This window comes from Symphodus melops (assembly GCF_947650265.1).
Source record: "Symphodus melops genome assembly, chromosome: 19".
NCBI lineage: Eukaryota > Metazoa > Chordata > Actinopteri > Labriformes > Labridae > Symphodus > Symphodus melops.
In genome coordinates, this window is record NC_136709.1 from 11,688,827 (window position 1) to 11,715,726 (window position 26,900).

A 26,900-nucleotide genomic window follows, 5' to 3' on the forward strand; every position below is an offset into this window, starting at 1 on the left:
ACTTGCTGCATCCCTCCCCTCTTCCCTGGCTGGGCTCACAGCTCTTATCTCCTCAGACGCCCCACATTCCAGCGTTGCCGTGGCTCCCTGCCTGCATCCCTGGTCACGGCGATTCCACGGGTTCCCACAATCCTCGGCAGCTTGCTGATTTAGGGTGGGCAACTGACTCTTAGAGACAGGGAAGAGGAAAGGAACAGAGGGGTAAGGGGAAGACAGGGTGAGAGGGGGATGACAGGAAGGGGGACAAGGCAGGGATGGCAACGGAGTGGGTAGAAAGTAAAGTAGCGAATAATAAAGAGGGCATTACAAATCATGGGGAATTATTGTCATTCAAGCACAACAAAAAACACATGGATAAACAAATAAGTTTGATAGCAGAGGCCATAAAAGTCAACGGTAAAAAAATAAAAGGTGAAACGTGTTAAAATAAACATCTTTATTGACACATCTATCAGGAGAAAGCAGAGGGAAAGTTGTCCCTTTTAATGTGAAACCAGACCATCTGTGCTACAGCAGGTCGAATCTCATCATCCAGCCAGCTGACAGCCGCAAACCACTCCTGCGAACAGGGAGGGCAGATTACATTCTGAGAAAACTCCACGTGTAAAAACTGCCCTTCGCTTTCTAGTGGTATCTCAGACAGCCGGCTCGCGGAGCGGCGTTTTAGAAAGCTTAGGCCTTACACTGGTACGACCTCGGCATAATAGCTTCCATGGCAGAGGGGTTCATTAACATCATCACGAGTATTAACAAAAACAGTGTGTAATTAAAGTTTTGGACCCTGAGAACACGTCAAAGACGAGAGAGTCTGCTCGGCTCTGTGTTCGCGTGCCATGTCGTCTCTTCAGCAGCCCTTGCAGGGATAAGAGTCAATTTTCCTGCGAGCTGGGAGGCGGATGGTCTTGCGCGTCTACTCGTGTCCCTGGAGTTTGCATGACTTTGTGCCTCTGTGACGATCAAAACCCCTCTTCTCTTCTGTGTGCCGATCTGTTTATCGACGATGCTTATGTGCCGTTCGGGCAGTGAAAAGGCCTGGGTGGAGATTTAAGCATGTTCACACACAAACACAAATCATCCCTTACAAAAACGCACCTCTAAAAGGGTCCCTGGCATTGTGACATTTCATATTTCATTTAAATCCATGAAGGATTACAGCCCTCCTGTTAGGAAGGAAGAGAAGGGGGGGGGGGGGGGGACTCATGAAATCCATTAGTTTTAAACATTTAAAGGACCATCTTAGATGGACTGATGGAAGGATAGAGGGGTGGGTGGGTAGTGCTGGTTATGCGGAGTGGGGACTGTGTGGCACTGCACAAGTCTGTCCTAGATTAAACAGCCGCTCTAATCCCCCATTTCTGCCCCCAAATTGGTTTTCCCTCAATCTCGGCCCTGCCATCCTAATATGAGAAAAAGAGAACTGGAGCAGTTGCGGACGCAGAATAATCAGCACATTAAAAGCTGTGAGAGCAGAGGAAGAAAGGGGGAAAAAAAAGAAAGATGCAACGATAAAGCAATCGAAAGGTTAAGTTAAAGGGGAGCACACACAGCTTGATTGGGGTCAGTCGAGGCTTCCTAAAGTCAAGCTCCTTCTCTGGTCAAACTTCGTTAAATGCTGCATGGCTGGCTGAGGGGAAGTTTTGTGTCCTTTGTGCAGAGTTGCGTTTGATTTCTACAGACCAGTTATTCTGCAGCGGCACTCCTCGGAAATGGTAACTCATAATTCCAATTCAAGCCAAAACTTCAGCACCGATTATTCCAGGGATGAGACACATTCAGACTCATCCCTAGTGTCGAGCATTTCAGTTCAGCTTCTGCTTTCAGTGTTCCAGCTCTGTGGAGGTCTCTCTGGATATTGTTAAGGGGTTGGCCTCCGGCTCTGGCGGAGTCTGTCTCTCTCTTTGAGCAGGTGAGAAATGGCCGAGCGAATGGCAGGTGCTTGAGGGTCTGTAGGTTCCTTCTCTAAGTAAAGACTGAAGTGCTCGGTGCTGCAGGTCAGCAGGCTGTCTGGACTGTGGCCCTGCTGACCGGGTGTGTGGAGCAGCCTCTCGCAGGCCAGTGCCAAGTTCTTGTCCCAGTTAGGAGGGTAGTCTAAGTGAGCCTCAACAATCTCCTTATACAGCTGTCGAACACACACACATAAACACACACATAAGAGCAGATGTTAGCACAAAAAAACAAAGTGAAAGCTCCTGAATGTAGTGCTTTGCCTTGTTTGGCACTTAAATCTGTTCCATTATAGTAAATGACATCGTTGCTGCATGTTTGTTAGGGTCAGACTCACAGTGTAAGACAGCTCAAAGAGGCGAGCGCTCCCCTCTCCCTGAATCCTTTCTGCCAGGTCAAACAGAAAGAAAGCCGTCTTCATCCTGAAACAAAGCACGCAGGCTCAGGGCTAAGTGCTGGATGGATGAGCCATGCAGATCCACACTCACAGACGCACCACTCCAATGGAGTGATTTATGTAGATGCCCGATACCAAATAGATTGTACATGTAGATGCTCTATCACACAAGACTGGTTTATGGAGATGTTCTCCTGGTAAAGTATGCGATGTGACACAGCTTTTTATCTGTACTGTCGTCTGTAAAAAAAATAAAAATAAAAAAAAACTTGAATTTACTGTACCTGGCTTGCCACATTTCCTCATTCGCGACGTGCTCCCAAGACGCAGGATGGAAACTGTTCACACGTTAGAAAAAATAATAATAATAATTCTCTATCTAAACAGCTTCAGGCTTTTCATGCAGAATTCCACTAACTGAAAATGTGAATATGTATTGTTCAAGTGGACTGTGCAGGTTTTGATACACTAAACATGGATGTTTTCCAGCATAAACATTAAATGACTGAGCAACAATACCAGCAAACACATTAGACACGCAGTAAAAAACCACATCTTCCCTTTTTTTCACTTTGTTGGCTCTAAACACTTGACCTCTTCTTCAAAAGAATATTTAAGCAGAGCTCCCAACTAATATTTGGCTTGTGGGCATCGACGGACACGCTTGTCGTCAGAGTGCGGGAAATAATGTCACAGTATTCAGCCGTGGATAGCAGAGTGAATGAAGGGCTGCTGGCAACAGCAACAGAATATGGAGCTTTGACTAATTCCACTTTTGACACAGTTATTGACAAAATGCAATAAGAAACTCATTATTTTCCATCTTCAGTCTCATTTCAAATGGCTGAGGGCCTCGTGTCCGCTCTGGTTAAAATCACAAAGAGCACAGAGCACAACCTCACTGAGGGAAGCTCTGTGGTCTTCAGTGGTCCTCCATCAGACTCCACGGAGACGAGGGGCAAAGAGATGTCGATGAAGAAATAGAAGGCGAGGATTCAGTAGTTGTATCTTCATGTGAGAATATTATCTTTACCATAAGATCACAACTTGTTTTTTATATCGAAATGCTGCACGTTTTTTTTTCCCCCCTCAGGACTCCCTGAATTTACAGACTGCAGACTTTCAGCTGTGCCAGTCTGTGGAATTAAAACGTTGCTCATCCAAATTCAGATATCAAAGTTTCCAACGGTAAGAATTCTGTCAATGTGTCTTAACTAAATCACAAGAATGAAACGTTTTTAATTTGATATATTTTTAAGATTTAACTCAATGTAATCATCTAATAGCTTTAGAAGAGGTGAAAGAGTGGATTACACACATTATTGTCCAATTAAGAAAAATGTATTAAACCCAAAAGCTACTTCAGAGAAGGAAAATAAGCAACTATGCGTTTAAAGGTTGTCAAACAACTCTCCAGATATGTGAATGTTCTGAACGTGTTTGTAAGCACCTGTCATGTGGTTCCGTCCAGTTGTACATGTTCCGAGTCCTCTTCGCCCACCTTTCAGGGTGAAACTGCCTCTGAGCTGGCACCAACAACTCGCACACCCCCCACGGCCAACGGGAGAAACTCTGCTCCCAGCTGGGGTCTCCCTCAGACAGACCAATGCAGGCGACAACATCCCTCCTGCGGAACAAATTGAGAGGTTTGCTCACATCCTCGATTTATTGGTTTTTTCTTCACGAGGCGGACAGATGATGAGAACAAGTCCAAAAATGTTTCTTCACACCGCGACACCTTCTAGTATTTGGGCCCTGGAGGTTAATCCCACAGGTCAGTAATGCCCCACAGAGAGACGGGCATGTTGGCCTGGCAAACACTGCCCCCTGGTGGGCTTGGCATTAACAGGTCCCTAGCCAATTTCTGGGTCTCAGTCCGTCTCGTAGGAGTGAGAGATATGAGAGCAGGGAGCAGCACTGACTCCACCAGACACTGTTTAACCCAATCACGTGGATTAGACGGCTCGTGTACTTCATCAATCTCCTTTTATGGCCCCAACACTTCAATGAGATTATCTTCTCCCTGCATTTACAGATGTGTGGACCACCCCCCCTGATCTATGCCTTTTTAGATCACCCACTTGTTCATTTAGACCATTGTTGTCCTCCTGACTCCTTCTTTCTTCTTTTAACAGCTTCCTATTCATCAGCTCAGACCTCTATTTTCATTCTGTCTCACCGACTTACTGCATGTTGTGCAAAAGAAACTGCTCCAGATTGAAGGTGTCTTTCCCCTCGGGGGCGACTGGGTCCCACCAGCGGCCAGGAAAGCGGACCCCTGGGTGGTGCTGTGCCAGCTTGGCAATATACCAACTGTACGTCATCATCTAGAAAGAAGTACCATAAAAACTCAATCAATTATGATCAGCCAATTAGCAGCCAGTGTACTAAACATTGCAACAAATGCATTTATTGAGCGTCAGTTTCTCTTTAACTACGAATGGCTGAATGGTTTGTATTTCCTTTTATTCAAGTTTTAGTTGGTCTTAAATGGAAGGTTCTTGATTTCACGTCCTCTTTTATAGTTTCAGATGATAATATATTGCGGGCTGTACAAACTTGAAACAGGATGGGCATATTCATAAATCACCAAGTAATTGTAATTATCTGTTTTAAACAACTAAGCTACATTGCTTGTTTCCTATAGATGTAATTGGCATGAGAAATAATCTTCATCTTCACAAACCTTCATTTCTTTAAAAAAAGAAATCCTATTTTTTTAATCAAATCTTTTTAAAAAAAATCAAAAAGACACTGACGCTTATTTTTTTGTGAACACAATTTTAAAGGCCCCATTTGTTGATTCATTTAGCGTAAAGGCATAAAGCACATACACTTTCAAATCAGTGCACAGGACACAATCAAACAGGGATGTTGAACTTTGCAGTATTCTGTTCAGCTGCGAAGTTAAACAGCGAAACTCATGCTAAGCAGTTTGTTGTTTCTATAATCAAACTGAGCGATAACTTTTTAATGCTTATGAATATTAAACTTCATGAGAAAAGTTTGGGACTGAACAGACACCAGCGTGGAGAATGTAAAGTTCTGACCTCCTGGTCGACCAGACGTACATCAGGACGAACCCCCTCACAGTAGTACAAGTAGCGCAGCGAGTTTCCAGGCAGATCTCCCCTGGTCAGGATGATCGAGTCATTCGGGACGGAAGCCAGAAGCTCCCTGCCGAACCTCTCGACTACGCTGTTTCTGCTCAGATCGCACTCCCTAGGATCAATAGCACAAACATCACCACACTGTACACCATCATCAAAACACAAGTTCTGTTTACTTGAATTTTAAAAAGGGTGTCAGTGCATCTTCACCCGACTTAGAATTGTGTGATCTGTAAAACTGTGGATGAGAGTGAGTCGCTGCTTGTAGGTACGCTTTCGAGGTGCTCTGAGGGTAAGTTGTCATTGCCCCCGCCCCTTCCCCTCTGCAGAGCGCTGTGGCTGCCTATCTAATCGTGGGGAGACAGGTGTGATGGGTCTGACAGCACAGGCCATGCTCTCCACTTGATCAAAGCTGCTCGGTGATGGCTGTCTGGCACTCCCCAGCACTACGGTGTAATCTGCCTTCTCGGACAGCTAACATCTCACACTGAGCTCTGTGAGGGGAATCTATGTGCTAACCGTGCCTCTCTTCAGCACCAACCATGGGGCGAGGAGAGAAATACCTGACATGTGAAGTTCAGACCTGCAGTATGAAGCGCAGAGGAGAAACAAATCAGGTTGACTCAGGGAAAACTTCTGTATGGGGATTTTAGAAGGCAGCAGAATGAGAGGGGAGTATTTCACCTCACTTCAACTTTACTCAACAAAGCTGTCACAAAGTAACATTCGTGTCCGGCGTAGTTCCTGCAATAAAAATACTGCACAGTGAAACGACTCTAAAAGATAAATGCCCGTAGATTCACTGCTTTTGAGATCAGGACAAACTCTATCAGAGGATGGAATCACGAATTGCCTGCAGAGCAATAGGATGCAGCCATAATAATTATGGAAGTAAAGCTTCACTGATGGTATCAGGTACAAGATGTAGTTCTTGAAGAATTACTTTTGCTAAATGTATGTTAGAAAACTTACTTTTTGTCTTAGCCCTAAAGAAACTTTGGGGCTTTTATCTGCTTCTGAAGTCGTTTCTCTCTCTTGAAAGGAATAAGGGGGAAGATTTTAATTTTAGTGTGACTGCATCCCAATAATTCAAGGTTATAAAACCAGGAATCCTGGATGTTCATCCAAACTCCTGGGTTAAAAACAGTCTTAAACCTAAAAGTCAGATTTGTAATCTTACAGTCATTGTTGTATTTAGGACTGCTCCGTGTCTTCAGTACACCAGTTTGTTATTGGAACACAGTGCAGTGTTTACCTGTGATTGGTGTGCACCTTATGTGCCAATAGACCCATGGTGAGCACCCAGCCTGAGTTCCTCCACAGCCCGCCACATCCCAGCCTCCTCTCCAGCTCCGTGTGTGTCCGGCTCAAGCCGAGGCCTGCCAGCACACACACTGCAGCATCGCTCTGGAGCCAGAATCGCTCAACCTGCAGAAAAAGGAGTGTAGAGGTGTACACAAACCAGCACAGAGAGACACAACAAAGACGTATAGATTTTCAATCATTTTGTTTGAGGATGTTTTTTTTTTGTCTCCTCATAGACAGAAAAAATAGCCTGCTGCATTTTAACAGAGTTTACAGGGACTGACAGGGAGATGGAAGTAAGTAGTCTAATAACTCACGACTCCAAGGAGAAGGGGTCTGCTGATGTCAAGGTTGGCTCTCCAAGCAAAAAACAGTGAGTACACCACAAGCATGGCAGTGAGCAGCCAGGCCACTGAGCGACACATCCTGTGATAGAGAGGACAAATATTTTCTATTTCAATATTCTTCCCTTTATCAGAAAAAAAAAGTCAAGTAACATTGCTCTGAATATGCATACAACAACTTCCACATATCAAGTTGAAAGTATTATGATGCCTATTTTCTCTGTAAAAATATACTTGTTTTGAATAAGTCCGTAAAATATTAATGCAGGGATGGAGATCACAAGCCCGAGGGCAAATGTATACGCCAGCCAGCTAAGAGGTGCATGATTGATTTTCTAATGCAGACTGAGTCATAATGAGCTGCTGCCAAGCTCTGAATCACAAACTCATTACAGTACAGCTGTAAAATGTACTTATACACTAAAAAGGAAAACACACTAGCCTTATGGCAATAACAAATCATCATCGGAACCTGAAGAGACACTTTCAAGCCAAAGGAAATGACTTGCTTTTCTGCCAACGATTTGATCTGATGTGCTCAGCTGACTGGCCACGAACTCGTACTGTCAAGATTCTGCTTTTGTTTTTTCTTCAAATTAGGCACAATGTGTGAAAAATAAATGCAGGATTTTACAGTTTTATAGTGGCCTTTTTTATGGTTTCTTTTCAATATCCTACATTTCATATGTAATCAGGGCTATAAGGGTGCAGTTGGTGGGCATTGCCCTACGGAGCTCGAAGGCATCTCTCAGCTCTATAAGCTCTGCCCCACAGACCCCCAAGAAAGGCTCCGCTGTAATGAAAAACTGCATCAAACCTCACACTGCTACAGATGCATGATTTCCGTGTACACACAAACGTGTTTGTGAAAATTTAAAAACACACATCAACCTGTCTCGATTTGAACGTGGAGCGTCGCGACAGCTTGACAGTTAGGTGGCTCAGTGTTTTTTTGTGTTCTTTTTTCCTGAGATCAGCGTTTTGTCAGTGGTTTTGTTCCCCGTCTCTTACTGCAGGGGATTAGATTTTTTTTTTTTTAGTTGAAGTGGCTGTGGAGATACTGTATGTGTGACAGAGTTTGGTGTTTTGTATGCCCGTTTCGCGCTCGTCCTACCTGTCCCACGAGGAGAGGAGAAGGCCCACTCCTGCGAGCGCCATGACGGGAAGCGAAAGGTCTGCCAGGCAGTGGTCCAACTGGGCCCTGAACACACACACGTACACACACAAATACAACAGACTTTATGACAGACACCAAAGACAAGCTCGATTACCCTTCCTGCTACTGAACTCAAGGACAGCAATTATTAAATGCTCCTCCATCCTCTATCAAAACAAACTCCTCGGACTCTGTGCTCCTCCTTTCAATCGGATTGACGGATACGAATGACTGTGTCGTCCCCCCCACACACACACACACCTCCCCCCCGCTGCCCCATCCTCTCTTCACAGCGCCTGTCAGTCAGTGAGCGTTTGCTTAGAGCAGAGAGATAGTTTCCTGCCTCTTCCTTAATACCCATCTCTATTTGACAGCTTATTGAGTCTCTATATCTCCCAATGTACACTATGTGTGAATGTGCTCAAAAGCGTGTGTTTGTGTGTGTGTGTGTGTGTGTGTGTGTGTGTGTGTGTGTGTGTGTGTGTGTGTTTGTGCGCGTGTGTCAGCTTCTCCAGTGGGTTTTACGTCTCCAGTGCGACATGCCTGTCATGTTCGCCTCTCTCCCCCATCTTGAAGGTGTGCTTGTCCATCAAGCAGCAGGGATGATGGGAAGGGGTGGGTGCCTGGTAGGGTAGGGAGGGCTGGTAGTGGGGGGTCTTAAGACGCACACGCACACCCCCATGCCCGTCAGTTGGAGAGCGATACCAGGAGTGGGATGACTGCGGTGGTGGTGGTAGTGGTGGTAGCAGGGAGTAGGGGAGGAGATCCGGTAGAGGAGGTATGTGTGTGTGTGTATGTGTGTGTGTGTGTGTGTGTGTGTGTGTGTGTGTGTGTGTGTGTGTGTGTGTGTGTGTGTGTGTGTGTGTGTGTGTGGGGGGGGGGGGGGGGGGGGGGGGGGGGGGGGGGGGGGGGGGGTGCTGGAGTGGAAAAATACAATTTCTCCAGCTCTATTGCAGTGTCTGTCATCACAGCTTGTCACGCTTAAACACCAGAGCTGAGTGATCATTTCAAACTGCTGGAGAAACAGAACACAGCGATTTGGCCCTCTAAGCAGGTTCAGTTCTGCTTTGATGGGAGAGAGTGGTAGGGGAAGAACAAAAGCTGCTGGGGACAAGAGAGGGAGAGAGGGTCGGCCTGCAGAAATGAGAAGGGGCTCTCAGAACAGATAGTTGTGTGTGTAAAACACCAGAACAGGTATGTTCTCACTGTGCCTCTGATGAGACTCTACCCAATCTTAGAATCTATTATGTTAGTTTATCATATAGTTAGCATATCATAATAAATAATGCTTCAGTTAAACATAAAATGCAGTCTTAAAGGCAATCTGGGTCTTCATAGATAGATAGATAGATAGATAGATAGATAGATAGATACTTTATTGATCCCGAGGGAAATTCAAGTTCAATTCATTGTAATCTGGCAGTCACAGTTTAAGTGGCTGTTTTTAAGAGTTTTGATTAACAAATACCATTTATGATCTCAAAACAAACCAGTTCGATTTAATGAACGTTATAAATACTTCTGGTATTAATCTGAATGTGCTGAGTTGATAAAAAGGCAGAATTACTTCAGCATTGCAGTCAAGTTTACAGAGATCTCGGTCTTCGCCTGCAAACACAAAAAGAATACGATGAAAATCATGAAAAGTAAAAGTGACAAATATCATCAGGTCACACTAATGGACTGTTGTCGCATTGCTGATTATAAGAGTAGTGCACAAACGCGTACAAGACTGAAGGTGCCATATTCAGCTCTCAGCAGGTGGGTCAGCAGGCCTGACAGGGTGGTCTGATCCCCCCAGCTCCAGCGGGCCGTGTTCAGGTAGGAGGACACCGGAAGGTAGACGTATGGCAGGAAACCAGCGAGGAAACATACGCCCAGGGACACGAGGACACGCAAAGACAGCTCCTGTGGAGATGAGAGGTTCTTAAATGACAGTTCTCTAAAATGCATGTGAAACAGACTTAGATTGAGAAAAGCTTTCGTTCAAGAAACTCCAATTTAACTTTATTTTACATCTAATATACAGTATGCCATGTACCTACACTTCAAAAGGGACGGCAACAAGCCTGGGGGATCCTTAATACAAATCCTTAATGACGCTAACATTGAAATATTCAGAAGTTTGACAGGAATCTGCTGAAAAGTTAGACTATGATTTCCAAATTGGGTTTATAAAGAAACACATTCACTTTAAAAAAAAAAAAAAAGAAGATAGAAATATAACTTTAGCTTTTCACTGAAAATCAAAAACAGCATACGTCTGTGCACATAAACAATATACACTTTTAGGCTTTTTATTTTTTTTTAATGCACATTAATAGTTTGTGCTCTTTAAGCTTCTTTTAAAAAACTTACTTTGTGGGAGTTAAGTCTGTAGAAGACCCAGGGAATGATGACCAGCACATACAATACCAGGGTGTGCTGGTTGCAGAGTCCCAAGCCACAGCAGAGTGCTCCCCAATGTGCCGTCTGAAAAGGTCAAGCACTCAGCACAGTGAGCTGATGTTGAAGATACCTTAACAAGTCATCAAAGAAATAATCCATGGAAAGGAACAGGCTAATAAAGGATGTGATGTGGCGAGTTACCTTCTTCCTCTGAGTGGCATTTTCTGCACAGTGGAAGCTGGTGATCAGGAAAAAGAGCAGACCAACGAAGAAGTTGTTGAGTGTGAAGACCTCTGCTCCCATAGACCACTGCCAGCTCAGCCTGGACACAGCGAACAGGCCTCCAGCCAGCACGGCTCCAGGACCAGGACCTGTCAGTCTGAAAGTGGAAGATGAGAGGCCTTTGTTATGACCCACGATTTTTAAAGGGAGGTGTTTTGTTTTTTTAATGCTAACCCTGAATGTGTGTTTGAAGCTACATGCAGCAAAGTTTTCAAGCCTTAAATAAATCTGAAATCCTAAAAGTGTAGAATATTTGCATTCTAATCCAGCTTTTAGTTCCAAGTTCGTTTTAGGGTCCACTCAAGAAATGCATACTGTACTGAACAACATTTGACCCCTCAGAGTCCAGAGTGTGAGTGCTATCATGCTCAAGCACGGCATGTTTCCTTTTCCCAGGCACTGTTGGAAAAGATGTCCTTTGGCCCAAGCAGGGGTACGCTGATGATTTATAGATCGATTGTCGCCTTGTATAATAGAGAAACCCAGGAGTGTCAGAGGGCTGTATCTGAGCAAAAAGACTCAAAATAAGCCACAAAGTCAGTCAAGTTGCAGTAATGTTCTACATCGTGTTGACTGAGACCAAACTTCTTGAAAACCACAACGAGCAACGTCTGAACGGGAGCGCAGGTGATTGGGAAGGGAAGACTTTGAGGCTTTGACATGGTGCAGGGCAACTAGGCCTGGTTTGAGTGTGGCCAAAAAATTCCCAAATATCTTCATTCTAGCCAAGCGTTTTGTTCCGAGTCAGTCGAAACAAACTTCAAGTGTGTACTTTTTTTTTTTTTTTTTACTAAATGACACTGCAGTTACACAAACAGCAAGAAAAAGAAAACAAAGTCAGCATTTTTACAATAAATTAAAGTTTGCGCCCAACACAGCCACCACTTCCTCCAGACTAATTTGGAGACCCACTTAATCTACCAACCCAAGTTTGCTTCTCAGACAAGACCTTGAAAAACACTCAGAATTGGGCCATTCAAATATCATCATGAGTCCCTCAGCAGCAGCAGCCGGTTGATCTGGAGGAGGCTGGCAAAGAAACCACCGTGGTAGAGATAGCACTTTATCCTCAGCTTCTTAAATATAATGTGTTCACAAAAGTTTCCCCCCTACCTCCTCTCCTGTACTGTCTCCATCTCCTTTGCCGTAATTGAAGCAAACTTGGGATAATCTGTCATACGCTAAGACCCACCACTTACTAAAATGAGAGACATGGGGGGGGAGGCGACAAATGATGGTGGAGGGTGGTGGTGGAGATGGGAAGGGGGGGGTGTAGTGCAGAGAAGTGTGCGGTATAAGGGTGAGACAGTGTGCGGGATAAAGGATGAAATAAAGAAAAAGGAAGAAAAAAAAGTTCAAGAAGAGAGAGGGGGAAAAAGAGAAAAAAAAAAAAAAAAAACATAGCCCAGTCCCCGGCATGCTGGCTCTGAAATATGAGCAGGCTCAACAATTAGGGAAGTCAGGCAGTATGGCCCTTTCCGCCATTGTGTGGAGTGGCTTAGAGTCCTCATCAGCCTATCAGCTAACTGACAGGCAGAGAGCTGCTCTATTCAGCACCGCAGATACAAGCTGCAGGCCAAACGGCTGCCAGGTCCCTTATGACCCCACAATCCCTTGCCGGTGACAGCTTCAAGCTCCATAGCAAATTAGGCGCTCTCACATTACAATCGCAGAAGACAGATTCCATTAACGGTATCTGAAATTGAGTAGAGAGCAGGCCCGTTATCAGACCTGACTCATAAGCACCGCCATTAATCACAAGGCATGATACCATTTATACATTTCCAGCTCTCTGCCTGCCGCTGTGATAGTCAGCCACAAAAGGCCTGATGAGACTTAGGCTAGGGGAACAATGGAGCTTTCTGAGGAAAGCGCGGTAAATCAGGGAAAAAAGGAGAGGGAGAGCGAGAGCATGGTAGAAAAGAAAAAAAAAACTCTAGCTTGCTGACTACTTCCCTTTTTTTTTTCATGTTTTTTTTTCTCTGCCTCTCGCCACTATTTTTCCTCTGTGTTCTCTGTAAGGTGAGCCTGGTGAATGAATATGCGTGTGTGTGTGTGTGTGTGTATTAGAGATGGGGGGGTGGACTGTGTTGATGGGGCGTCTACCAGTGGGTCTTAATAAGAGATAGCAGCGTCTTTCTCACTGAACGCTCCAGGAATTAGCTATAACTTGAAGGGAAGGATGAAGAAGGATGGGCTGGATTGGTGGGGGACGGGGGGGGGGAGATGAGGACTTTTGTTGAGGTGCAGAGACCCCCCGCACCCTTAATTTTACGTCCCTGCATGACAATTAACCCGTAGCTTACACAGAGCAGGGGGGCTACTTTTGGGGTTACACAGGGTGCAGTACAGTTGTGGGGGTCCACAGACGGGGTTATTATTACACCAAGTTTCCTGCATTTTGCAGCCAAGCACCACTCACTCACTCTCACACACACACACACTTATGTCCCCCCTGCTTCTTTATTCTCTCTGAGTGGCTGACAAATCTCTCTGTTCGAGCTTGTCAGTCCAAGAGAGCCCGGTGATGTGTGTTCGGCGCGGGCTGTAAATGACCTGTCTGTCTGCGCAGACCACCTGGGTCCCAGTCAGTCTCTCAGCCGCCCCACAGATCCTTCTCCGGGTCGGCTGCTCCCAGGGCGTGCGGATAAAGCAGGACACATTCTGACGCCGGCGTTGCCGTGTTCCCTGTTATCAGCGATCAATGCAGTGCAGGATGCCGCTGTGCCGAAATGTTGTGGCTCAGTGACAATGGCCTGGTGGAGACGTGGCAGGAGAATAACACAGCTGACAACGAGACCATTCTACCCTGAACTGCTCAGCCCTGCCAAAATGTCTGTGTCAGCACTTGGGAAATTAAAGGAATGACAAATACGATGCGTTTAGCCTTGAATTACGACAAACTTGGTTTAATGTAGGTGGCTAGAAAAGAGAATTAGCATTTTAGCAACTTGACACAGAATGTAGAAAATAAGAACATTAAAATGCAAATCAGGTTCAAAAGGAAAGATCAAAGGTAAATTAAAATTGAATAAATGACAATGGCTTTGGTAAGCAATGTCCCCTTCAAGGACACAACAAAAGCTCAGAAAAAAAAAAGCTTTGAAGTGTCAAAATGGGACCTGCCTTAGTTCTACAGTACAAGCAAGAGACGTGCCAGCACCAGTCGTCCGTGCTAAATAACAGCACACAAAAAGCCAACACCAGCTCTCTGCACTGATTGAGGCTTCACAATGGAAGCTGGCCGAGGGAGCCACTGTCACACACCACCCTGGGGACCGCACAATACCACAGCTGTGCCATCGCGGATCAGCGTTGCACTGTTCTCTAACCGAGTGGTGGTTTGGGGAAGCATCGCTGGAAAAGAATCACACATTCCTGAAGAGGGTAGAGAGCCCAGGAGAACAAGAGGCCTGCTCGGGCTGAAGCCGAGGTTTCCAGCTGGCCTCCGATGACACCCTGGGGCTCTCCTCTGGCCAGGACACCGAGCAGGGTACTTAGTAGTTATATGACACTGGTAAGTGTCAGATGCAATGCTTTGAAATTTGAAAACTAAGCAGCAAGTGATGCACAAATCTAAGCCTGGAAATGACATTGTGTGTATACAGATCAGGAATTTAAAAGCAAAGTGAGGATTAGGACTGAGCAACACCTTCAGTTTATATTTTATTCTCACCTATCATCACAATATTTCCGTTGTGTTATATTTATATATATGTTTTGTTTTTACATTGGCTCTCAAGTGTATTTGTCAGCCTCAGAAAACAAATGATGGCATCTGGGGGGGTCGAGTGTTTAAAAAAAAAAAAAAAAAAAAGACTTCAAGACAATCTGGGATAGAAAACTAAAAGTTTTTAACAAAAAATCTGTTACGAACGTGATGCATGGACGCTGGATTGGAAAGATATGACGTTTAGAAGGCAGGGAGACTTTAAGAAAAGATGCTTATGAGCCCACAATAAGAAATGTGCTACATGGTGTTTTGGACGAGATGACTGCAGAAACACTGCCACATGTCTCAAACTATACCTCCACAACACTCGGAAATAAATGAAAGGTTTACAATCTGTGGTCCTCAAAAACATAATTGGATACATCTTTTGTATTTCAGTCATGTTGAAAGTTACTGTTGCTAACTCGGCCACTATAAGGAGTCAATGCTGGCTGAAGGGAAACGCATTACTACAGATGACACAGTATTCGAAAGGCTGATAATAAAGAGATATTTACCTGGCTTCCTAAAGTATTGTGTGCACGCTGGGCTTGTGGTTAACTGCCAAGCAAATATTGTGTCAAAATCAAGCAGACTACAGTACCTTCATGTCAGGAAATCATCATGCTGCTCCTTTTTAAACTTTCTCTCGTAACACACTGCGTCATAATTGCCAGACTGCATCACAAGAATGCTGAAGGAAAAAACACATGTGCAGTTACTATTTATATTCCATATAATCAAACACACTGCATCATATGCAACACATTCATGACTTAATAATAGAAATGTTTAATTCCAAACATTTTCATTACAACGAAAAATCATTCATTTATACTGAGGTAAAAACAAGTACAATATTTGATTCTTTCAACAATGCCCTCTTCCTCCTTTTTGTTTTTTTTTTCCTTTTTATAGACAACAACACATCTGAATCTTGTATGTCACAGCCTATTTGTGAGCCAGTCACCAAACCAGGCATTCCTCCATCTTTCCTGCCTCCTCCACAGTGCGACAAGGATGCAGTCTGTTCAAACAGAAAGGAGGGTGAATGAGGGTCCCCAGCTCTGCCGCTCAGACACCCCTCCTCCAGGAGAGAGAACCCAAGTGCGTGTAAAATTAATCACCACAATTCTGCACAAACAATGCAGCCACTGACATGACAATTTCTCCCGGAATGCCGTCTTAATCTCCACCCAACACACAAAAATTACAGGAAGAGGGGGGAAAAAAAACAATTGAGAAAAATCCTGTGTTTATGCAATGCTCTGAATGCCATTTTTATAGCTGCCTTTTCCAACAAAGTCATTAGGCACACACCAGTGATACATAAATGTTGCTGTAAAGATTCCATTAACTAATTCTGGGTGAATTGTAATTGCCGAGTCTGATCCGTCTTCGTGCCTGGTGCCTTATTAAGACCGCCTATGGTGGGTGAGGAATGTAATATTGACGTCCGAGGCAGACACAATCTCGGGCCCACGGGCGAAAGAAATATTAAACTGCTACTGTATTCTGCCGTCTATCTCGCCCTCCTCCCTCCTCCGCTCGATCCCCATCCCATAGCCAGTAATGAGGAAATAACATCTTCATTAGACATCTGTTTAACTGTATTAGAGGATGAGTCCTGGGGGAATCATTGGTCATGCTGAGGATGGAGGGGGGGAGTGAAGGAGGTCTGTTGGACTACAATATGACGAATGAGATACTGAAAAAATTGAACAAAAGGTCCACAGATTGGGGCCTTTTAAATAATCAAACCCGAAAATTGTCCTCTGCTTTTCAGCGGGAAACAGGGATGGCTCTTTTCTCTTTACCCTCTTGGGAGGAAGATCTTATCCAACCACAGCAGATGTGAGAGGGAGGGGTGGACTTGCCACCTGCAGGGAGAGGTGAGGACATCATCTCACAAAACAACTCTATTCAGCTGTTTCCCCCGACTCCGCAACTCACACTCGGGATGTCTCGGAAAGAAAAAAAACAACAAAAAACGGAACTATGCAAATAGCAGCTAAAAAACAAAAAAAAAACAATGCCCACACACCTGACATGACCTCTAACAAAATACAAGCAGCCCCACCTGTGTGGAAAAACAACCCACCTGAGCGAGGAGGGAAAGGCGCCATCAGGACCATATGGTGAAGGTCCTTATAAGGAGCTGGGGATGGCACCGGGCCTATCCACCGGCCCTCTGAGGTATCAGCTGTGCATCATGGGCCAGCTCTTGGTGGGGGAGCCTCTCACAGGTGTGTGTTAAATATACAGTAAGGCCAGACATGTTTGGTGTGCTTTAACAGTCTTGTTATGTAATCATGTGATCAAACAAAAAAAAAAAAAAAAAAAAAGTGCTGATGACGGAGCAACTGTGAGCTTGTTTTTCTGCTCTGATGGCTGTCAGCAGGCTGCCGTGTCTGCTCCTGGTTTCTCAGGATAAGCTCGGGGGGAATGGAGAGAGAGATTCCTCGCAGGTAGCAGAGATTCAGAGCAGCTTTAGCAGATAAACTGTGAAACGAGAGAGCGCAGAATACCGAGCTGTCTGGATAATCCCGCTATGAAGGGTGCATTCCTCCAGAGACTCACTGCCGAGGCCTTCAGCATTCAGCAGGCCAAAACGTTTCCCGTCTCTGAACCTCTGAGTGCAATCGATAGTAATTGTCATTACGTCCACCATCCTCAAAGGCTTGTCAGGCCGTGGTGTGAAAACATAACAAGACGTGCAATTTGGCCATCACACCAAATGATCAAGCCAAGAGGAGTGTAATTGACAATTCAAAGGGAGGCTAAGTGCTACATTTTAACTTATGCAAGAGAGAGAAATGGCTTCCAAGCCTATCAACTTACATTCCTCCACATTAAACACTGCGATCTGGCCGACTAATTTAAATTGATACATCAAAGGCTTGCCATGTTGGGTATACTCCAGATGAATTTCAAGGTCTTACAATTTACTTTTTGAGAGAAACTGCCTTCAAGTAACTGTATTAACTGAAAAATAATTTCCATCTGAAAATGATCACACAAAGAAAATTTGTTTGGAGTTGAAAAAGTCCATTTCACTCGGCTGATACAAACCTAAAAATGAAAAGAAAGAAGATAGTTTTGACCCTCAAAAGGGGGGGAAAAACTAATTTTATAACTAAATTACGTCAGCAAAAAGAAAAACATACCAAACTCATGGAGCAGGTATGAACAGATGCTCAGTTCCAGCATTTCCAGTGATATGCTGTGAAATCTATGAAGTCTTCTTGGAAGGCCAAAGCACCCAAACAGCTCCACAATCAGACCTGAAAGGCGGATCTTGACCATCCAGTATCCCATTGCACCTCATCCTTTGCCCTCTCCAGTAACCTCTTACCAGGAAACGTGTGCCAGCTGATTCACGGCCAAAAGCTAAAACTCTGAGCAGATAATGACTAAAACCTTTTATGCTTATTTTTCAAATTGAAAGCGTAGATTATACGTTCATACTTAAGGGCTTAAATGGTGTGACTGTGTGCTCTGGCTGAAGTCCTTACTACCCATCATCCCTTGTTGGGGGAGGGGGGGCGGGGGGTTGGAGGTCCTCATAATGACTTTTTACTTGACCATAATCCAAAATTGGATCTAAATCCGCAGAGATTACAAACAGGGCTGCAGTTAACATGCACACTGTGAGCCAAATATCACCCAGACTGCATGGATATTTTCTGGCCACAATATAACTGTCTGCAAATGGCTGGCCAAAGCTAAGTCCAATTGACTAATAACTCATCAAATGCATTAGGACTAAGGGGAAGTGGGACACAAAGCCAAAAGGCATCAAAGAAGCATAGTGTATCTTCCAGTTTTTCATCCTCTCTTTCTGTCCCGTCCCGGATGGGGTGGCGAGTCTGATCCGCATCAGAGAAGCACCAAGGCTTTTGGTCTCGGGCTGATGAAGTCTTGGCTTAGATCCAGTCCCTTGTGTTGCTCTCCCCAGCCTCTAACCTACTGCACCAGGACTGACCCTGCACCCTGACCTTCCCCTGACCGCCTGCCACAAAGCAAACAGCGGCCAAGCACACAAAAAGTGCAACTGTCAGAAGAAGGCCCATTGTTGAGCACTTGGGAACACACAACTTCATTTTCCCTCAGTCGCACTGAGTCCTCACAGCCAACAGAGGTGTACATAGGACAGAAAGGACTTCACATACAACTACTCTTATTCTAGAAGAGTAAATTAGAGGTGTGCGACATGCTGTTAAATGGCCTAGTGTGCATTTACAGGGACAAAAGGGGAAAATGTTGACACTAAGCTGCAACCAACAATGCAATGTGGGAAATTACTTAGATCAGCAATAGGGTGATGTAAGGTAGTGCAGCCAGCCATGGGAGATAATCACACAAAGAGGGAAGGGTAAAATACTTTATTTCATGACAGAGTCAGCAGCAGGAGAAACTGCAGGCTGGTCGATGCAATGAAGAGACCGGGGGAGATTGGAGAAGAAAGGAGAAGGGTGGAGCAGAGGTAGCGATCTTGTCCCTCTCAGGCGCATGAGGCGGAGATAAAAAATCGTGCCATGTCAGGATTGGGAACATGCTGGGCAGTGGTGTTGGTGGAGGGAAGCGGGACATGGACAGCGTGGGGGTTGGAGGGTGGGATAATTGTGATATACATACACACGCACTCTCACGACGGGTGGCTGATGGGTAAACAGGCAGGGCAGGGTGGAGGGAGGGAGGAGGGCGGCTGGGCTCTGCTCCTGAATACTGAGCAGAGGATCAGGGACACACTGCCAGTCTGTCAGGGCCAGAAATACCTCTCTGCTTCAGACTGCATAGTGATGCAAAAAGTCAGTCAGGAATTTTTTGGGAAAGAGCCCTTTAACTTAAAATAATTGCCATTCTTTCTGTCCCTTTCCTTGGATACATGGTTTAGGTTCCTCTGCTGAAAAGAAACACTTCTCTGTGCTTGACTGAAGTTTTGAAGGTAACTTAAACAGAAGTTTATAAAATCACAAAACTTGTCCAAACGGTAATTATTCAAGGGAAATTGACCTCAAAATGTTAGCTTTCTGGGCTCCACTGTTTTACAGAAGCAGACTGTTGTTAAATGAAACCTTGTATTTCCTGTGCCTACCTGCTGATAGAGATGCACAGGGCACCACTCGCTGCTGCCCCAAGCAGACTGCTCATCAGGTTGACACTGTGAGCTGGAGAAAGGTTGGGCAGGAGATGGATAGCCAGATGAGCTAGCAAAGTGAAGACAGGGTATCCTGGAGGATGGGCCACCTGAGAACAAAATGTTAAAGACCATATAAGGCAATAAATAATGAAAAAATAGAAGAAGAAGACTGTGAATCACCATCAAACCCAATTTCAGTTTTAAAAAAAACAAAACATGCATATAAAATGAAGTTTCCAAATTGTGAAAAATTAAGTAGTAATCTCCGCTTTGGGATGCTGTGTACAGATCTGTTGTCATAGCAAGAAAACGGACTACCCCAGACTTGAAAAGGTTAGCTGTGCTATGCGGCTGTGCTACAAGTCAGTTTCTTCCTCCAGGCTGTCACTCTGATGAGCGCTGAGCAGTCACAGAGTGTCAGAGCTGCTATGTTTTATAGCTAATTGTTATTATTTAATGTTTACATTGTACAGAGTGAGCACACTCTACCAAAGTTAAATTCCTTGCGTGTTAAACATACCTGGTCAATAAAACTGATTCTGATTTAAAGAGCCACTCTGAGGTCAAAGCTACCCCGATGTGAACAACCGCCCCGGAGCTTTAGCTCCGTATGAAACGTCATCATCACACAAACACATTTAGATAATGCTGGAAACCAAAGTAAAGTGAAGGTCTATCAGGACGAGCTATAGCTCATGTGTTTAAAAGGAGATATCAAATGATTGATTTCTATTCATAAGTAGCCTCTTGTGTTCAGACTGTGAACACTTGTTTCAATGTTCAGTCTGAAGTGATGCTTCTTATATATAAGTCAGCTGTACAGTAATAAAGGGTAAATATGGAGGACTACTGCTGTGTATCAGTTTGTCAGTTTATGTTTTCTTTAATTGCAGCTGTTGAATGTGATTCAGACTGAGTTATGTACGCGAGTGTGATTAAAGTCAGCTGCTCTGATGTTGCTGATCAAGTATAAATGACATGAATCAGGGAAATGTTTTAATGGGTGGTACGTAGCTGGTTAAACAGGGTCAGGTACAACGTAGATTTCATGACATGTCATCTAAGATCCGTCACATCAACTGTGATGAGAATAACTGTGGCTTTTTATAACGCGACCTCGCTGTCATGTTGGCTAAAAATCTCGCTATCCGCACCGTTCGTTACTGAGGCATCGCTAAATCGCAAAACTGCAGCGAAAACTGGAAGGCTGAAACTTGAAACGGAGAATGCAAACAGATACTGTTTTTATATTGTCCTAGTGCTAGAGGGGGAGGGAATAGGAATCTCTGTGCATCATCAAGCCCTCTATTTGGAACAGCGCCCCCCCCAAAAAAAACCTGAACCGAAAAGTAATGAAACATTTTCTACATCCATCATTCAGTCCAACATGGTTCTCAGTATTTCTACAGCTTTGCAGATACTTTTTTTCAGACATATATATATTGTGTTTATAGAACTATTCTTTATTTTGCTTTCCTGGGATGTTTAAGATGCACATCGAGACTCAACTAGAAACTTCTCACTGCTTCAACAGTAAGTAACAATGTTGAGTGTCATTCATGACGTGCTTTAGTGATAGTGGAGTAAATGAAAGGTGCAGGTGAGCAGGTGCCAAAGATTCAATCAAGGCAAGAGTGATGCAACATTATTAAGGGGCAGAAAGGAAGTGGGATTTTCCTTAGGTCAAGTGTGTTTGGTGGTAAATATAGCTGCTCACGCCCCAGTAAATGACAGTAGTGGTACGCTGTAGATTTTCAGTAGTATGACCGCAGATTGACTCCCTCTCTTCCTGCCTCTTCTCACTGCCTTTCCTCTGGCCTCTTCCCAAGGACAGTGCCGCTCCCTAGAGCCCCTGCTGGAGCACGTGGTGCTCGCCAGCCTCAGCCCCAAACCACCTCTGAGCCGCAGTCATTCTCGCCTGGGGGATCTAAGCAATCACAGCAATTAGCTACTAAGTCTCCTCCACCCAGATAAGGGCTCAGTCATTAAACACAGGCTCATTCGCTGGCCCTGATAACATGAGCCACGCAGGCGGGGAGAAGGGGCCGTTCTTATGAAGAACACAGAGAGCCGTGAATGGTGACAGTGTGGCTACATCACCGGTCACATCACACACAGCAAAGGCTTGGTTACTTACTTGATCGAAAACTGAGGGATGGGTTGCAGACAGAGCATGTAGGTCAGGAGAGGTCACCGAGCAACGAGGAACAAGTTATGTACGGGAGAAGAAAGTAACTCTGCAGACAGCACGAGTGTTAGCGTCGAAAGGGACATCAGTTAAGAGAGTGTGTGGCCGACAGCAACGAAAAGATACGCAGCATAAAAAAAAAAGACAGCTGAGGGGACAGAGGCAAAAGGGAGAACAGGAGAGCTGGTTTCTGAAACTCTGGGGATCAGAAAGGGGGGGCCCCCAGCAGCCTGGGACCCGGGGACGGCCTGACAGGCCCTGGGGAGGCCTGAAAAGCAGACAGGCAGGCCACACGGACTGCAGCACTAACGGCAGGATTACTGGCATAGTGACACCGACACAGCCTCCCTAAAAGGATCACAGCGGCGTAATAAACTTTATTAAATAATAAAACTTATTATAACTGTTAACCCGATTTAGTTCATTCTTTGCGGCTTACACACACAAAAAAAGAGGGGTGGATATAATAAGCCTTATACCGTACATAAGGCAAAGCCTACAAAAGCCATCGCCTTACCATTGACTTTAATTGGATTTGAAAAACGGGTTGCAAATTATAGCATTCTCTACTTGCAACTTAGTAAAATAAGTGCATAGAAAAGAAGGAGAAAAACCTGTGGACTGAAAGTAAATTAATCTGCTTTCTGCCCATGCTTAATTAAACTTCCTTAATGCTTATAAGAGTTAATGAGTGAATTGATTAAACAATACAGCTAATACTTACCCCCAGCTCACAAGCAGTGGTGATCAGCTCTCCTGTGGAAGAGAATAGGGGAGGAAATTAATGTAAACCCAATAATTATTATTAAGAGACAAGTCTGCTCCAAAGTTTTCCCAAATCAAATACTTGCACTGGGGTTTTGCATTAATTTGCCAGGATCAAAACCTACAAATCTTCCCAGTGTGACATTTCCTAAGCGGCACGCTCATTCTCTTCATCTCTCGCTTCTCCCCTGATGCCTCCCTTCCTCCCTCTCTACAGCACGCATAGATATAAACACACACACACACACACACACACACACACACACACACACACACAAACCATTAGACACCTTCTCTGCCACACAAAGACACACACACACACACACACACACACACACACACACACACACACACACACACACACACACACACACACACACACACACACACACACACACACACACACACACACACACACACACACACACACACACACACACACACACTGATCTGAGAATAATGCCTTCAGTCCCATCCTCCCCAATGCATCAGGGTCCTTTCCTTTCCCCTTTCTTCTGCCGCTCTACGTGCCTCTCTGTTGCTCCCACACTCCCAGTGTCTCAATGTCTCCTTTAGTCCGTTGGGCACAAACAGAAAGGCAATGCCGGTGACAGTCACAGAATGAGGTAAGCTGTAAAAAATAAGAGCCGGTTGCACAATTTCTTGACAAGCTCTGTGTGAGGTGCAGCACAAAGTGAAAAGAAAACCCCTAAAAGCTATTTGAGGAAGCTTCAATGTATCTGGGCACAAACCCATTTGTGCCAGAATACACCCAGAGCGTTTCAAATTAGACTGATTTCTCACCCAATGTTCGCATCTCCCACACATGAAAATTGAAATTTGGTTCAGATTAAATGACATTGATAAATGTTAGTTCAAGACAGCTCCCTCTACTGGTGCGAGATGGTAGTCAATACAATAAAAAAAAACAGTGCCCTGCATCAGCAATAACAAGATAATCATTCTATCACCTATCCTGATTAAAATGTATATAGATCGCCTAGCTAATCAACAAACAAACTGCCTAAAGGTGTATTTGTTTTACCAGTCTATAGTGTATAAGTTTGTATTTACTTTTGCAAAATATTTAAAACTCAAAATAAACATTTTTCTGGAGCTAAAACTTGGGCCCAGATTCAGCCCTAACAATTATAGAACAGAACGGCTGAATTTCAGATGGCACTGGCTGCATCACATATTCTGCAACCTTGCCGATACAGTGAATTATTATGCCTAAATTTCTGCCACACGAGGAGCCCCAACTCTTATCAGTCTAATGGACCATGAAGTCAGAACTCCTCCACCTGCACAGCTTAAATGTTTTCACAGCTCCATTTCACCTGGCATGAGCCGCCAGCTACCTGCCATCATTTTTACATCACACTTTTCTCAGCCCTCATCAGTTTCTCAATTTCACTTATTTCCCCTCGGTAGCAGCACACTTTTACACCATTCAACAGAGGAAAAACTCGCACTAATGTTGAGCCAAAACATCCATCTCAGAGCCACAGAGATGCAGTTTTGCAGCCCCATTGCTAAAAAAGGAAAATATTGACTCAACGGGGTAGCAGCTCGGGTGCCAAGAGTCTTTGTGATAGTGGAGCATGGGCACCCACACCAGTCTTCCCATAATCCCCATCATTTCCACACTCCACATTCCTAGACAACAGTGTACCCGCGGGGCTGTGCTCGAGCCTCTCCAGGGCACATCACACCTAAAGAGATTAGGACACAGAGATGGAGACCTGGAGAATTCGGAAGGGTGTTCAGCTGGCACTATCAGCGCGGGCATCCTGCACCGTCCCTAAACACTGTGGAGAAGGGGCTGGCCATTTTTTCAAAGGCCTGCGTTCGCTAGGCAGGAGCACAACCAGCAGGGCTACTCAGCTACTCCTATTCCCATCTCTCTCACCGCGTCTCTTCTCGCTCATATCTGGACGAGCTTTTCATACGCTTTCATTTTACAAAATGTGCATTTCTCCCTGCACAGCAGCTTGTATGCCAGAGCAGAGCAAAGCTAACAAGCAGAGCCTTCATGCCCTAAAGTCCACATTTACAAGTTTGTAACCCAGCTATCACTTTGAAACACTGTTTGTAATTGTGCAAGGCAGTTCCTTCATAAACTGCATTACAAGTGTTTGGAAAACACTTTGCTCAACATTATAAGCAGGTGCTGATAAACCCAGCACAAACAAACTTTAATATTTTTCTTGAAACTTAAAAAGATATATATATGGAGTAATGTGTCAAAATTAACAGGCACTTCCATTGCGAACGGATGAAATCCTGATCTGATACCTAATGAGGTTAGACCTTCACGTGTAATCTGCAGTAAAGCAGCTCACAGAATCTAACAAATGAAGACAATAAAACAAGATCCAGATTAACACCTACCTAATAAAAATAAGACAGCTCTAAAATTGAAATATCATGGAACAAGGGGATTTCGGAGAGGTATAGCCACATTACTCTGATTGAACCAGATGCAACAATTCCCTGATGTCTTTCACTTATCCAGATGTGTTTTTAAAGCATTATTTAAATTGGTTTAGTCTTTCCATTTCCAATTCAAAGCTATTAAAGTTTGAATTTTACAAAGCCTATAAATACGTGTCTTACACCGTGCAGTTTCTGGAGTTGGTATATTCTTTGGTTTACACATCTGTACCTGCAGCTCTTCGGACAGCATCAGTTCAGCTGCCGCAGAAACAAGGCGCTGTCTGATTGGCTGACGTGCAACACAACAAAGCCACATGACCGGAAAAGAAGCATTAGCTAGCAAGCTAGCACCAACCTGAGTCTCCACCGGGAACAGTCTTCTGCACACAGGGAACATATAACGCGACGACAGAAGCGACCATAGCGCATGTCAGTATCCAGCTTGTCCTCTGCTCCGACGACATTCTTCTTTCTGGACAAAAACCCGAAACAACTCCTAATTCAGCAGCAAGCTAGCTCCCGTTAGCATCCGTAAAATTGAGGCGCTGGGGGCCGCCAAATGAGTGTAAACGTTTAGCTTCCAATTCTCTGGAAACTGAAGAAAACCGAGAGCTACAATTGAAAAATAAATTTGACGAAGTAAACACTTTGCTTTGCAACAAAAATGTGGACAGGCAATTTTGAAACGATCCTGTTCCCGGGAAGAAACAGCCAGTTCTCGTCGAACCACACATCTCGCGATATTTCCGGGTATTCATACACATTACATGGTTGTGACTGATATAAATGTAATAACTTTTATTTTGTTAAGGTGGTAGAAGGAAAGGATTATAAAGGAGTTTGATTCGTCTCCTGTGATGTTTCTGAAACATGTTTGTGTGGTTTACTTTGGACAGTCAGCCTGTGGAGATTAAAATGTAGTTAAAATATGCCTACATTTTTCAACAGCTTTTTTCAACATCAAGAAACCACTTTTAATCAAAATACTTTTAAAAAAGACTGGTCATTTATTGCAACTTGTGAATAGACATCCACATGTAGAATATTTGTTTCATCTTAGTATTTTTTTCATTCTGTGTGTATTTTGTGAACATTGCAGTCTTCAGCCTTTGCACAATAGTTTTCATACAGGACAAAGATAACTCAAACATGCACTTATTTAACATATTCTGTTCATTTCTTTTCCCTGGTTATAGGTGCAGTCCAAAGCTGCTTTCTCAGCTTCCTGCACTGTCAAAGTGTTATAGGCTAATCAATGCATTTCAGGGGAATAGAGGTCATTTTGAGAAAGGCAACAGTTTGACTGTTATGTGCCATTTAGTCATTTTAAAAAATTCTACATATTAATTTTCTTATATTTTTTAAAACTTGAGTTTTGATTTTACGATATTTTAATCTTATATTGTGACAAGTCTCTTGTTTTTATTTTCTAAAGAGCGTTTTATTATAAGTGAAAATATGACCTACATTGACAAAAAATCTGCAATGTACAGTCTGGTTATAAAAACTGCATTTGAAGCATTGTTTTGAGCGTTATGACACAAAATAAATGTAGGTCCAGGTAGATAGAAATATTTTAGCATATTGTTTGCCATATATTCTTCAGGTGGGGTATGACCAGTCTTTTCCAAAACCATATACCAATGTTTTTTTTATAATATACTTATTTGTCTTGTAGTACTCTTTCAATCATTATCATGCTTCTTAAAGCTGCTAATACACATTTA

The 26,900-nt window shown here is 44.1% G+C and overlaps 1 protein-coding gene across 3 annotated transcripts; it reads right to left on the minus strand.

Annotated features, from left to right (window-relative positions):
- Window positions 1–2: 2 nt before the first annotated feature.
- On the minus strand, window positions 3–25,918 carry tmem260 (transmembrane protein 260). 3 transcript variants are annotated; one of them, XR_013781313.1, is made up of 17 exons: window positions 25,529–25,918; window positions 22,694–22,725; window positions 19,737–19,888; window positions 10,846–11,023; window positions 10,615–10,728; window positions 9,985–10,164; window positions 9,824–9,864; window positions 8,215–8,301; window positions 7,074–7,182; window positions 6,707–6,879; window positions 5,392–5,563; window positions 4,529–4,668; window positions 3,792–3,968; window positions 2,626–2,679; window positions 2,282–2,366; window positions 1,546–2,119; window positions 3–168 (listed from the first exon to the last, which is right to left on the minus strand). XR_013781313.1 is itself a non-coding variant. In XM_079369523.1 (16 exons), the coding sequence occupies exons 1-16, from the start codon at window positions 25,635–25,637 to the stop codon at window positions 1,856–1,858; spliced, it is 2,067 nt and encodes a 688-aa protein (XP_079225649.1). In that variant the 5' UTR covers window positions 25,638–25,918; the 3' UTR covers window positions 422–1,855. The 3 variants fall into 3 exon arrangements, 2 of the variants coding, with proteins under 2 accessions (XP_079225649.1, XP_079225650.1); XM_079369523.1 differs by lacking the exon at window positions 3–168 and having other exon boundaries at window positions 422–2,119; XM_079369524.1 differs by lacking the exons at window positions 3–168; window positions 22,694–22,725; window positions 25,529–25,918 and adding an exon at window positions 21,919–22,311 and having other exon boundaries at window positions 422–2,119.
- Between the last annotated feature and the right edge of the window lie 982 nt (window positions 25,919–26,900).

Coding starts and splice junctions, on each gene's coding strand:
- tmem260 (XM_079369523.1), bottom strand. CDS start 25,637: ATGTCGTCGGAGCAGAGGACAAGCTGGATACTGACATGCGCTATGGTC. Junction 10,729..10,845: donor ATGCCACTCAGAGGAAGAAG/GTAACTCGCCAC, acceptor TGACCTTTTCAG/ACGGCACATTGGGGAGCACT. Junction 7,183..8,214: donor CTCCTCTCCTCGTGGGACAG/GTAGGACGAGCG, acceptor TCTCTATCACAG/GATGTGTCGCTCAGTGGCCT.